This window comes from Belonocnema kinseyi, chromosome 1 (assembly GCF_010883055.1).
Source record: "Belonocnema kinseyi isolate 2016_QV_RU_SX_M_011 chromosome 1, B_treatae_v1, whole genome shotgun sequence".
Lineage (NCBI taxonomy): Eukaryota > Metazoa > Arthropoda > Insecta > Hymenoptera > Cynipidae > Belonocnema > Belonocnema kinseyi.
The window spans coordinates 87,957,232-87,972,579 of record NC_046657.1 but is presented as its reverse complement, the minus strand read 5'-3'; the positions used below and the strand labels follow the sequence as shown (position 1 = coordinate 87,972,579).

The 15,348-nt window shown below is 30.4% G+C and overlaps 1 protein-coding gene across 1 annotated transcript in view; it reads right to left on the bottom strand.

The window, feature by feature from the left end:
• Positions 1–1,543, bottom strand: part of LOC117173899 — a 28,272-nt gene extending 26,729 nt beyond the window's left edge. The window contains exon 1 of the mRNA XM_033362578.1: positions 1,374–1,543. Within this exon, the coding sequence (XP_033218469.1) occupies positions 1,374–1,437 (64 nt within the window). The 5' untranslated portion in view covers positions 1,438–1,543. The remainder of the gene's footprint in view (positions 1–1,373) is intronic.
• Between the last annotated feature and the right edge of the window lie 13,805 nt (positions 1,544–15,348).

Genomic DNA, 15,348 nt, shown 5'->3' with positions numbered 1-15,348 from the left:
AAATTTGTCATAAGGACAACCGCAGGATTTCGCCGGGAGCGGGTGCTAATCTCGAAAATTGCACCCGCTCCCAGCGAAATCGCGGTAAAAATTTCAGCCACAACCATGAGATATATATATTTCGAGTAAGCTGTATTAATTATAATGATTTAAAGCTTATTTTAAAATATATTTCATGGAATATGATATTTTTTATGAATGTGCTAGTGAAATTCTGTTCGTCTTATTTTGTTTGCCAATGCGAAACGTAATCTGGCTTGGAACTGTCGTCTTAACATCTAAAAACCGAAAGAAAAATTTTCCTATCACTTGGAATTATAATTATATTTTTATAAAAACGTTAGAATATATAATAATTAAGAAATTGGAAAATACATACGAGAACTTGATTAGACGAATAGTCTAAAAAAGTCCGTAGAAATTGCAGACCACAAAAATAAAAACTAAATAATATTAAAGAACTATATATAGACAATATATCGAATGAAAATTATCATTAATAATTTTAGAATTAGTGGAAAATATATGAAACCGTAATATAAATTACTCATCGACTTATATTTGTAGTATTTATTAAAACAACCAAGTTTTGCAAAGTTATAAATGTAAAAATGTTTTAATTGGCAATTTACTTTCAATCCAAATGGTTCTTGTACGAGCTAAGTGACCATTAGTGCACCTCGAGGGGCCTACTGAGATGCTTATAGCGCTAAAAGTGACTATTGGCAAAATATATCGATGGGACTTCGTTGGTGCTATCTACGGGTGGCGGTGTGTAGAGGGGAAGAGACTGTTTTCGCCGGGCGCGCCGTCTATATTTATGGCGGGCAACTAAGTCCGCACCGCATGTACGTTTATAATATCTTTACCCGAACAATGCTTTTTCCCTATCTATTTTAAATGGAAAATGTAGGATATCGTAAATCAGAACTAGAAATAAAAAAAAAAGAATTTCTTTTCCGGATTTGGAACCGAATGGGGGTTCTGCATAAAAAAGTTATTGTGAGCTACCCTAAAACCAGAACTTTTTAATTCTCCGAAAACAAATTAAAAAAGAACAGTTTTGTTCATTCCATTAGTTGGCGCGGCCCTGTTTATCACAAGAATATTACAAATTTAATAAATAGATCTACTTCAAAAACCACAAGAAAAATGCCTATATACCACATAAATTATGTTTACTAAGCAGTTTTCATTTGGTCATGCTGAAAAAAAACTGTAAGATTAGGGTTATGTTACTTCGTAAGTCACGGCAATTGATTAAAATGATCAAAATCGATCTGAACGAACACAGGTTAGGAAGTTCAATTACACAGAGAATATTTGTGACGTTCAAAAACAAATTTAATAAAAGTAGAGAAAGCAATGTTTACCTTGTTCAACGCAACATACAAGCAACAGCAGGAATACAATTTGTGCCATTGTTCTATTACCCATACTCAGTTGAAAAATACAAAAAAATTAAAGGAAAAAAACACAAATAGAACAACGCCCAAAGAGCCGCTGTACAGTGCATACAAGCCACGCCTTTCCCATTTACTTAGTGTTTACCACAGTGTTCAGGGTTGCCAACAAACAAGAGGCTTTAGTCGCCAGTTTTAGAGTTGGGAAGTCGCCAGAAATCGCCAACCTCAAAAAATTAAATGTCACCAGAAATCGCCAGGTAGCCATTGAAAATGTTGCTAAATTTTCGATAAAATAAACTTATAACATATTATTCATTTGGCACTCTTTACCTTTAACCCAATCGGAATCCTCCCACCTCTACTTTCTATTTTCGTAACTTTTAGTTAGCCTTTCCCATATTTACATTTTGTTTTTCAAAACTTTTGCTTAAAAATAATTTATTACGGACAAGAAGCTTTGGACCCATCGACATACAGAAATGGACCGGTAATGCTGTGGGGAGAACGGTAATGGGCTCTAGAGAGAGAAAAAACATATGAAAGTAAGCCTATCTCTTTCTAGATAAAGCTGATTGGTCGAGAATATTTTCGTTGGATGAAGTTTGGCGCAGTACAGGACCGTGCTTTGTGTCACGAGTGCCCCAATAATGTGACGTTTATCGCACTTTTCAGAATTTATAATTTACTTAATTATAATTTATTGTAAATGGTGGCAGCCTGTGTAGTTTGTGGGCATTATCAAGACGTTTATACGAGGATATGTTTTCATACGTAAGTAAAGTTATTGAATATAGTAAAATAAAAAATGTTACAACAAAAACAAAACCTCAAAATATGAAGTTTTGTACCTATGCAATACAAATGATTATTTTTTATGTTATAGAAATATTGTTCAAATTTTTGATAGTTTTTACATTATTTTTGAACTCACAAAACGATTATTATTGTAGCATTTTCAATCAAATTTCAAGAAGAATTCAAGGTTACCAAGTTTTTAAAATAATCTATCTGAAACAGGTTATTTTACATGAATGTTCTTTAAAATTCAATTTATTATAACTACAAATTTCTAATGTATTGTTTATCTTTTTTTTTAATTAACTGTGCAGAATATTCAGGCAATACCCGGGGCCACTAAATCACTTGACAGAGTCCTGAAATAGATAAAGACAGGTCTACATCTCATATATTTTTACTCTCTCTCTAGAGCTCATTTCAGTTCTCCCCAAAGCGTTACCGGTCCATTTCTATATGTCGATGTTTGGACCATTCCAAGTTTTAAGCAGCCCTGTGCATCTCTCCATATTTCAGATTTTAACTTGACCCCGCAACTGTCCTAATTTGAATAATTCCTAATATCTCCAGCGGGGCGTCAGTTGTCCCATCACTCCCTGTTTTTACATAGAAAGCAATGGGACTAAATCATTTTTTAAATTTTTTAGTAAACAAAATGTTATTTCTATGCAAGAAAATTCTTGAAATTAAAACAACTCATTTAACATTTCAGAATACTTTTCCAACAATTTTTTATGAATGCCAAAGACATAATATGATTTATATGGTCGTAAAATAATCCTGACAAAGCGTAATATATCTTAGATATGAATTTCAATGAAAAGTAAAATATGATTCTTTATGTTTAGTGTCGAAAACAAATTAACAATATAATTAATGGAATGTAAAAAAATCCTGGAGAAAAATTTGAATAGTACTGAGTTTAAACTTACCATGTGAATACACTCGCTTATGAATATATAATAGATATAATGTATTTCTTATTCAATTTAACTAAATTTACATTTGAAACCATTTTATTAGTGAAAAATAAAATAATAAATTTCTTTAATTGCTCTCTTTTATCTTGGACGTTTTATAAAATTATCATTTATATTTGTTCCTCTGAAAAATAGGTTTTTTTCAACAATTTAAATTATTGAAAAAACTATTTTTGATGTTCTTTACATATTTTTATATTATATGTTCTTGAATAAAAATTTAATTCAATTTCAATTACATTTTTCTCATTATATTCAATAGCGTAAGTACTCGCTAAACCCTCAAATATTAAGTTTGAACTTGTATATTATTAAAACTTTTTTCCCAAAACTATTTACATATTTTATTGATATAAATATTATTTACTGCGTTTTCAGACATAAAAAGGATTATATTTAACTTTTTATTCAAATAAAAACAAATATTCCACTTTACCAAGTTTTATTGGGTGACGTTTTAATTCATGTTTTCCATTAGCATTTATATACATCGTTCGGAAAATTTTTTTGAAATATAAAATAAGTAACATTCTTTTAATTTAAATACATTTTTACGAAAATGACATTTTATTTATTAAACAATAAAAATGAAGTGTTCTATTCCCATTGCTTACAATGCAAAAACAGGGAGTGATGGGGCAACTAGCGCCGCGCTGAAGATATTAGGAAGTAACCAACTTAGGACACTAAGGGATCGCCATTTTGTTTTCAGATGCACAGGGCTGATTCTAATAGTGATTTGCACATGTGTTAATTCCGTTGATTCGTATACAATAAAGGTGTATTTACACGCCTGATCAATGCAAACGGAAAATGTATCTTCCTCTCATTCTACCATAAGACGATGACACACATTTATCGCACTCTAGATTTTCTCTGTTTTTCCGTTTGGTGGAAAAGTTAAAGTGAGATAAATGCATGGCATCGTTACATGGCAGAGTGAGAGAAAGATACATTTCCCGCCTGCATACGACAGGCGTGTAAATATACCATAATGAAACGAGCTCGCATAACATCAAAGATATTCGGTCCTCGATACAGTATGAGATTAGTTGTACCACATACCGGCGTTAGCGTTAGCGTTCGGCTACAAACGTGTAGAGACACGATATGTACCGATTGGTTCCACCATAATAACAATTTTGAACGAAAAAGTTTATTTTTTATTTAAGTTATAAATTTTAGGAAATTAGTAGAAAACTAAATCTGAAGATACAGTTAACTTTTATTTTAATTTAAATTCAATAAAAAAATGTCTGGTTAAATCAACCATAATTGTGGTTAAATATGTCATTACTATTATTTTCTGGTTAAAGAAGCAAGATTCTGAAACTCAAGCTATAATTTCCTTATAGACTTCAAAAATGTCTTATGAATTGTTGAATTTTTTTAATATTTGTGAATCTAGTGACATATGAGTTTTTTAACAATTGTAAAGTGTAAGAAGCATTTTCTAAACTCAAAGGAAATTACGCCTTGTTTCTACAGTTTAGCTAAGCCGATGTTATAAATATGAACCACTTTTCAAATTGAAATAAAAAGTAACTCAATCTTACAAAAATGTCATTTTCCCTGATACTCTAAAAATCAAACTTTAAGAAAAAATATAAGTTTGCTTAATTTTCTTCATTAACATTTAATACTAAGACTCGACATAAAAATTACCATATTTTTCGTATTTTTGTTATTTTAATATCTGAGCTAATTACATTTTTTAAACCGCAATCATGAAAAATAATATAAATCAATATTAGAAATTCACAGAACTATTATGTACTTCAATAGTCTATATTTTTTAAGAGAATTTAACGCTGTTCTTATTTTATTTGTAATAAATATATAAGTTTCCTTAGTTTTTTATTTAGTTTCATTTAATTATTTCCTTTATTTTGTATTTATTGAGAAAAATAAGTTGAAACTTAAAATTTTTCTCCACCGGTCATGTATGTATAGAAAAATATATTTTCCAGCTGGTCGATTAAGCTTTTATTTGCATTTTACTTGTTTAAGTGTTTAAATATTTAAATCTATTCAAAAAATTTAATTTTGAAAAAGTAATTATTTTAAATGCTTTCCTTTAATAAAAAACTTGCTTTTTTAAATTTTTTCGTAAATAAATTTATTTTCTAATAATTAAAATATTTCATTAACTTTCAGTTTCATGTATAAAATTTTAAAGGCTTATGCATTATCAATTAATTACCTCACTAACAAGAACAAATGTTTTCATGTAATAAATAAGTGACTCTCGACGGATTGTTCACCTTGGTGCACGGGTTATTTCATAGATTAATTTTTTTACGTAAAAAAAGGGGTGTCTACTAAAATGTAATATTTTTTTCTCAATGATGCAAATTTTAAAAAAGGTTTGAAAACGTAAAATTAAAAATGTAAAGCATTAAAAAAATTCTAAACTTAAGAATCAAATCTTAAACAATTTAAAATTTTAACATTGACAAAATTCTGCATTTCAGCAATCTTCGTTTAGGCTTCTTGAGAGAGAAAAAGTTTAAAGGTTTAAAAGTTAATGATTCTTACACAATTAAAATTTCTGTTTATTTCGTTTATTGGTGCAATTGCAGAATAGGAGCGTCACCTGTTTTTTGTCCATAAAAACAGCTTTTTTTGGCAACAAACTATTAGAACTTTTAGCTGAAGGATGAATGAAGGGATTTGACCAGGCAGAAGTTTAAAATTACTTTTACTTTTGTTACTACGATGTCTTAAATATGGGTATGTCGCGATATCGGAATGATCATATTTAACTCAGCGTTTAGGTGCTTTTACACATCCAAACGGCCAGACACACCCCTTTGAACAGTCACAAAAATAACTTTGTCAAAACCCTACCCTTTTCCAACGTTTCGGGAGGGGGGGGGAGGCACCCCTATGTTCAGTAAAAAAAATTTGGTGAAATCTCTACCCATTTCTCGTTAAATATGATCATTCCAATATATCGCGACAGACCCATATTTGAGACATCATAGTAACAAAAGTAACAACAATTTGAAACTTTTGCCTTGTCAAATTGCTTCATTAATCCTTCAATTAAGATTCTAATAGTTTGTTGCCAAACAGTTTTTTTTTCAGCCAAAACGGCAGTGACAGGTGACGCCCCTATTCTGCAATCTAATCAGTTTATGATAAAAGTAAATCATTGTTTTTTTATGAAGAATACATGGAAAGTTGTTCCATAATTTTTTTTGTGTAAAAAGATTTAGAGCAAAGACAAAAATCTTCGTTTAGGCTTAGGCTTCTTCAGAGAGCAAAAGTTTGAAGGTTTATAATTTAATGATTTTTACACAACTAAAATTTCTGTGCATTTCGTTTATGACAAAAGTAAATCATTGTTTTTTATGAAAATTACATGAACTGATTTTCCGTAATTATTAGCTGTGTAAATATATTCAGAGAAAAATCTCCGTTCAGGTGAACCTGTTGTTAAACTAAAAAAAAACTTCAAAGTTCACAGCATTCACTTCGCACTTAGAGGTCACAAAACGACTAGCCCGCTAAAGCTCCGTACACAGGAAGTACCTATGCAGATCCATGTGCGTTGAACCGTGTTCTCTTGTGCGTTGCGCCTTGTGCTTATTCGCTGTGCAAATGTGTGTGCGCCCCGCTTAGGTATCCACTTGTTCGAAATTTCATTTCCCCAAACTCATTTTGCCGAAAAAGTCACTAGATTTACGGACGTCGTAGAGAGAGAAAAAACATATGAGAGTACACTGTCTTCTTCTAGATAAAGTTGATTGGTCGAGAACATTTTCGTTGGGTGAAGTTGGATGAAGCACAGGACCGTGCTTTGTATCGCGAATGCCCGCAATAATCTGACGTTTATTGTATATTTCAGAATCTATTTAATTATATTTTATTGTAAACAAATATTCAAAATGGTGGTAGCCTGTGCAGTTTGTGGGCGTTGTAAGGACGCTGAAGTTCATTTCAAATAGTTTTAAAATAAAGGTTAGAAAAATGGAAATTTTTGCTGAAAAATAAAGTTACTTTTTCTTTGTACACTTCTGGATTTCAGACTACACATAATTTTAATAATTAAAAAATTGTATGACACTGTCTCAAATTTCTGACAATTTTTGATCTCGCAAAAGCATTATTATTGTAACATTTTCAATTCAATTTCAAGAATAATTTAAGATTAGTAAGTTCTTTTTATAAGATAACTTACACATAATATTTTTTATGAATGTTTTAAAAAAAATCTATTTATTAAAAATTAAAATTTATAAGGTATTGTTTATAATTGTATCCATATATCGATGGACTTCCCTATGATGGTTTGCGCTTGCGTTAGGGCTGCGCGTTGGTTGGCCGCACTTGGTGCGCGATTCGAAATTACTTTAAAAATGAATTCTTGTAATTTAAATTCATAATTATTGAAATATGCACAAGATTGTATAAGTATGATGCAACTTTTGATTTCAGGCAAGAAAATAATATATAACTCATATATTTTATGAATAACAGTTTATTTTAATTAAACTCTAAAGTCCGAGCTTGCTCCCCATACTCAATTCCCTATAAACATTATGTAACTTTGTCTTAAAAAATTATCAAAAAATGCGCAAAATAACAATTGTGCATTTGAATCATAACCACAATGCAGTCGTCACAATTTGTGTATTTATAGGTTATGTAATTATGTGAATGCCTAGAAAAATACATACAAAATATTAAGAATATTGTAGATAATAATTTTTCAATCACTTTTCCAAAAAGTTTCTTTTTATATTAAATGTTTTGTAAAATATAAGTTGGCCTTTACAATTCAATGAAAATTTGAAACTGTCATTTATAGAACATATGTGTTATAATTTTTTTGCCTGAAATCAACATTTACATAATTTATATGCATTCCTGTGCATTTTTTAATAATTATTTATTTGAATTATAGGAATTGTTTTTTAAAGTGATTTTGAATTGCGCATCAAGCGCTGACAACCAGTGCGCGGCTCTAGCGCAGGCGCAGTATCACAGGGTGCCAACATTGGCATCACTGTACGCGTCAAACTCAGGGTGGCGTCCCATGATTGCAGAATTGCGTTGCGTTTTGCGTGATGCGTTTCAGCTAATCACAGTGTTTTTTCTGAATAGCTAGGAGAATATTATTGGCTGAAACGTCTAGTGAATTAACGCATTACGCAAAACACAACGCAGTTTTGCAATCATGGGACGCCTCCCTCAAACTACGCGGTCATCAGGGTTACTTACGTAATTTACTCCAGATATTTCACGTAGATTTCTACAGTAATTTACCACGTAATTTACGTCCGAAGTTTTCTACATTATCTAAATTAATATAAATCACGTCGATGTGGAACTTGCGAATATTTCGATCGCTGTCATTCGTCTGATCTGATATAAGTACATAACCTCTGCGTGTGGTTTGTGGACTGTAAACGTGTGCTTGCCGGTCGTCCTGCAATTAATATTTAAAATTTTACAAATAAAGGTAAGATAAATAGGGAAAGTTGCATGGAAAAAAGAAATAAACAAATATCAGTAAACATTCAGCAGTGATGACTACAATAATATCCATAAAACTAATCAATAATTAATGGTTTAAAAGTAAAATGATATGATCTGAAAATATTTTATGAATGAAGGGTAATTGTATGACAAAATAAACTTCCATTAAAAGGTAGTTGAACGCGTACTAATTTATAAACAATTCTTTCGAGTGAAGATTAGAATATAATTGAAGTATTATAATAATAATAATGTATAATAATGATATAATATAATTGCAAAAATTAATAATAATTCAACACTATTTACATACCTATAACCTAGAAGGCGTTTATAACCACTGTTCGTCAATAGTTTATCGAAAAATAGGCCCTTAGCTACACTTTTGTCTATACTGTTAAATTTTGATTTCGCTTTCTCAAAACTTACGGTTTTTCATGAGATATTTGGAATCCTCGTGGAAATCTTTCTCATCATTTTGAACGTTTGTTGTTTTAATATTTAGAATCCTCGAATTAATTAGGGTTTAAAGGAGGTTCTGTCACGTGTTAGGACATTCAAAAGTTCTAAAGAGACAATCGCCATCTTTCTCATGTAATTTACCGGTTTCCTACAGATTTCTATGTAAAGTACTTCATTTAGGTAATTTACGTAGAAAACCTCGATTGATCAGAGATGGGCAAGTAAAATACTGTAGGTAATTTACGTAGTTTATGACGGTAAATTACTAGGTATTTTACGTACCTAGTTTCTTACACGATGTAAATTACGTGTATATGGGACCTTACGTTCCGCGTTTTCCGTTTCCATCCACAAACCGTAGCTCTAAAACTTGTTGCCATTTGCAAACATTCCTTGAAATAAATTTAAAAAATCGCATAGGTACATAAATTTATTATAATGAAGCTGGTTTATCAATGTATATTTGATTGCTGAATGTTTTTGTCTTCTGGTCTACTGGATGTTAAGTGTTTTTTTCTACGTGTCAAAAATCAATATTTTTTAAATTTTCAAATTCAAAATTTAAAAAATAATGATTTTTTTCCAGTTTACAACAACACTTACCATCAACATATTTATTAAGTATTACGTTAACCAATATTTCAAAATAACAATAATGAAATATATATATATAAATATGAAAAATCATTGAAAATTACGAACACTTCTTGATTTTTAATATTTTACCGGCATGTCTAAAAAAATTATATTAAAATCCATTTTAATTACAAGTATTTAAAGGAACAAGAATAACAATATTTCACAATTATTACACCAAAAAGCACTCTTACAAATGCCAGATCCAGCAATTCAAACAAGTGGGATAATGCACTGTTTCGTCATCTTGGCACGTAATTTATTAAGTTTTGAAATTCACCTAGCTTGCAAATTACCGAAATAAATGCAAATGCGATTTTTGTATTTTGAACATTTTTCTCTGAAAATTCGTACAATAAAAATCATGTAATAAATTACATTTAATTACATGTCAAATCATTTTTTTTCGTAACTTGTGTCGTTTTTCCACAATTTTTAAAAAAATTTTCCATGTTATTTATCGCGAATAAAACAAAAAGTACGCGTCCTATCAAGAAGCAATCACTAACGAATTTGTAGATCTTTTTTGGGATCACAATTTTTATTGTTTCATATTTTTTTATATCCTGAATATTTTGACCACAAAATGGAATTTTTCATTCTTTTTTGTGCAATACAAATTAGAACTTCCGATTTTACAAAAAAATCTAAAAAGTTTTTATGCTAATCTTGTAGGGCTTTCAAAAAGCAATGTTTTTCTTGACTTGCCTTTTTTTATATCGTACGTAGTTTGGCTTGAAACTTTGATTTTCGATAATTAACAAAATTTTGAAAATACTATAACTCTGAGAACTGTCTTCTTATAAACAAAAAACAAAGAAACGTCATCAGGATCAATTTTTTGGCATTCTGAGTACTATTAGTAGCTTACATAAAATTTCTAAATATATGTAAAAAAAATCGTCCCAAAGTTTTGAAAATGCTCTTATTTTTTAGTTTTTTATTCCATATCACAATTCTGTTTAGTTTAAAATTGAAATGTAATCGACAGAAATGTGAAGTACTACATGTTTTTGAAATATTACAAACATTTTTTATATGATTCTAATACAAGTTAACCTATAATATGAGTGATAAAAAGCAAGATTGTCTATGGCATGAAAGGAGCAGTGCAAGAGAGATTATGTTTCAAAAAATTTGAGCTGCGTTAGTTCATAAATTTAAACCGAAGTAAATATTTATAATGTTTCTACTTGCCTATTTTCAAAAACATGTAGTACTTCACATTTCCTTAGATTGCATTTCGATTGGAAACGAAACAAAACTCTGACGATTAAAATGAGACACAAAGCATCGAATGCGTAGCACGAGTTTCGTAATGACATTGTAATCCAAAAAATTTCAGTTACAATTTATGGCTGTAATAGGTTTGTTTCGCGATTTTAGTTGAAATAATTTTTTAATACATAATTTTTATTTAAAACGATGGTGCGTTATAATTTTTTTTCTTTTGTGTCATTCAACAGAAAAAAATATTAAAAATTGAAGGCGGTAAAACACTTATTCAAATTGGTGTCACGTGGGTGACACGTGATTAAGAGGTTCTCACAATTATCTAACAATGTGACGATGTGATACTCATGATAAAGAGGTTATAGGCCACGGTCTGCTGTTAATTCTGACTATTTTGATTTGATAGCTTCATTTGTTAAGGATTATGTGACAAAAAAAGTTATCCTGTTTTAATATTTGATCTAAGAGTCAGTAGTATGTTGAAGGAAAACAGTAAGTGCAATTATTAATACATTTTAAAATTGTACATTTAAGAGTACTTTTTCAATAAATTCTTTATACATACCATAAATATATCTATTTTCGATTGATTTTTCTATTGGTTTTTACGAAATCCTCCTTTGACATTTTTTAAAACAATTTTGTGACTTTTATTTTCGGTGTGCACATAACTAAAATAAAACATCGGCAAAGAAAAAAGATATTTGTGAATCACTGACTCGTTAGCTGTGATTGGTGGAAAATCCGACCGCTTGACGTCAAAGGGGCCCTCCAATTGAAATAATGATGAAAAATTCATATTTTAACATTAATTTAAAGATAGTAAACAATATGTGAATAATATTTGATAGGCGTTTTTATAAATAGAATTTTATATGCAATAAAATCCATTTATTGAACAAATAATATCTGACTTTGGAAACAACCCTATTCCTCAGAACTTTATATCATAGTTTTCGATTTAAGTTATAATATTTATGATATTTGAAAAAATGTAGTTAAAATGTAAGCATTGAACGCACGAAAACGAGCGCGAAGCGGAAGTGTACCGGCGCGCCATAGGCGCGCTCAAAAACTTTTTTTTTAATAATTTCAATTTTTAAATCGTTTGAATTCTTTAAAGTACAACGCTGTTACTTTTCTCTGTAATATTGATATTTTATCCAATATAATTAAATTTGAAAATAAATTTTCTTGCGTACAGTCTCAATATACTTGTACTCTGCCATTCTTTTAATTGTTTTAATTTTGTTTTCGGGGTCTTGTCGTTTTTTCCTTGTCTATTTTTATACTAAACAAATATTAAACCAAACGTTATAAAGATAATTTCATTAAATACAAAAATCGAAACTTTAAGAGCCCGTCAACAAACTGCATTTCCAATTGTAAGGGGGGGGGGGGGGAACATGCAAAGAACTATGGTTCGTACAGGTATTGGGGGTCAGTTGAAGTAACGTTACGAACTTAGATACCAAACAAATGAATGACAAAATAGTGTACAAATTGAAAAATAAATTACTTTTTATTTTTTAAACTTGAAAAAGAGAAGTGGAAAATGTAATATCGTGTTATCTTATATTTTTATGAATATTAAATATTTACTCAAAAAAATGTCTGAACTGCAAATCTTGAATAAAAGAAAATATTTATACCTGCCATACAAAAATTTAACTAACCTTTCCACTAAATCATGTTCTTTTCCATTTAATGGTCGTTTTCTACATTTAAGCCATCACTTTAGCTGCTTAATACTGTGCTCTTCTACTGATGAGTGCACTAATTTTGCACCTGGAACATCATCTACCGTAAATTTCGCCGAATTTTTTAGCATTTTTTAGAAGATGACAGGTGCCAGCAGATGTAAATAATGGCCTTGGTCGCCACACTCTGCACTTTTTTCGCCGTTTTTTTTCTTCTAAATAGACTTTAAAATGTTCTACCTTTAAAATCTCTGCTATTTACAAATTTATTTTTTATTGTTGTTTTTTTAAACAATATTTTCCATACATTTCGGCACAAAACTGTTCAAAAAATACGGAAATGACGTGCATTTTCGGCACGTGCGCACTGCCGACGTCTAGGATGAAAAAGTCCATAGTGTCACGTCCAGGCCCAGTTCAGAGCCCACTTTGAACTTCGTCTTTAACTAAAGATCACCTCCATGTTTCTTCTGCATTCAAATTTAAATTTAGTCTTATTAAATTTTAATTCGTTTGTCCGTTGCTGCCACTGAGTGAAAAATCACTGCTTGAAATCTGAAGATGCTAAGGGAAATATAATATTAATTGAACACAAGATTTTGCTCTACAGGAATTATTCAATTTATTCAATATGATGTTCAATGATTTTAATTAGGCCACGCACTCTCACATCATTTTAAAGAAATGGCAAGTTTCTTTTTCAGAAACCTACGTCCAGGCTTACGTGGAAAATGTATAAGTTCGATGAATGCAAGTTTTCAAAAGCTAAAACCGATCAAATTCGACCGACGCTCAAACGAATTCTCTGAATTTTATTGATCGAAAGTGGCTATGGTCTTTTAGTCATGCGTTTTACCAGCGTAAGTACATTAAAATTCGTCTTGAACATTCTCCCCTTTGAGAATCATCGAGTTTTTAGCAGACCTAAACACTCAAGAATTCATCGAGAATATTCTCCTCTTTTACAAGTGGTTTTCCAGTTAAATCTCACGCATAAAATAACTGAGTCAGCACCTATGATTTCAGGGCATCCACGCAAACAGCCCCCCAACCGTAAAGTGAGTCCGTCCCACCTACCCACTTAAATCCATTAGACCTATTTCCCCTTTGAAAATATTCATTAACCTATAGTTGAGAAAATCACCCACCTGCTAACCTCTGCAAATTCAAGTTACCCTTACTAATGTTTCCTACGTCCCTTTATAATTCCTAATTTATTACTTTGTTTCCGTCTTAAAATTCCGAATGAATCACTCTTTACAATTGCTTGGTTTCATCCTAACCTTTCTAACGAGTGACTTTTAATTTTAGACTTCTAGAAAATTACAAAAACTACGATTCAAATAAGATTTTACTTAACCCATATTTTAAATTTCCCCCGTGTTTCAAATATTCCAAGGATAAAGTAATCCCCCAATGTTCCACCGTGGCTAGTTTACTATATTAGACAGGAATATGCAACCGCCATTCCGGTTCCTAGAAAATTTGCGGGAAACCATGCGATAAGCATGTCCTAGTTTATAATTAAGGTTAAGCTTCGAATATAAAAAAAATGGTCTGCTGCAGTGCTCCATTGTGTCAAAATAGAAGCAAAGATGGATATAAATTGTACCATTTTCCACTAGGACAATAAGAAAGACTTTTAAAATGGATAATAAATTGTAGACGCGACAAATAGGAACCGAATTCTAATTCAAGATTATGCGAAGTAGTACTCATATTTATTACTATAACAATATAATTTAAATAATTGGGGGCCGAAGTTTATGTTAATATGTCATTAAATTTCCTATAAGCATTTTTTTATATATATTTAAGCGAAATAAGATCCAGAAGAAAGTAAGGTTAGGAACCCGTTTTTCTAGAGAATGGCGCACGTTAGCCCATGCAAATAAAAAAGACGTATGATATGAAATATAAATAGCTATCATAATAAACTTTTGGAAAAGTATTGCATTAGTTTTTGACCTATAGTCTATTATTATTTGTTGCTAGTTATTTAATAAATCATATGATTATAATTTTAGCGCATGCCTGTTTATAAGCTGAGTAAACTTTAGTTTACAATCATAATTTTTGCAAGGATTATTTTTTGGCAAATGTGTGGGTTGAGAATCATACAGTCTTAATTAAATATACTATATATTATGCAACATGTAATTTAATTTATAATTTATGTGTTGATAAAAATGCTTTAATCTAATTTAAAAATAAATAATCTATATCATGTAAATGTATTTATCTTGGTTTTAGGTGCATTTTGACCAACCCAAATTACGACTTTACATCAAATGTGATCTAGTAATTAGGTTTCAGAGAACTATAACTGAAAGTTAAAAAATGTTTGTTTTTTCAATTTAATAAAAACATATTATTTACTATATGTATGCATTTTTATATTTATTTTGATTGCATATTCCCATCTAATATAGTACCTTACCATGGCCATTCCTAGTTTCTTACCGCGTACTAATTTTCTCCGGTCAAGAGGCATCCCACTAATTTCACTTGGTCCGGTGCTGAGACTAGCGATGGGCACTTACTGATGGGCGCTGCTCGACCAAATCGCGGTAATGCCTTACCATACCAATAATTATCGGTAATTATTGATAATCTCGGTTATTAGGGAAATCTGTGAAAACTACTGAA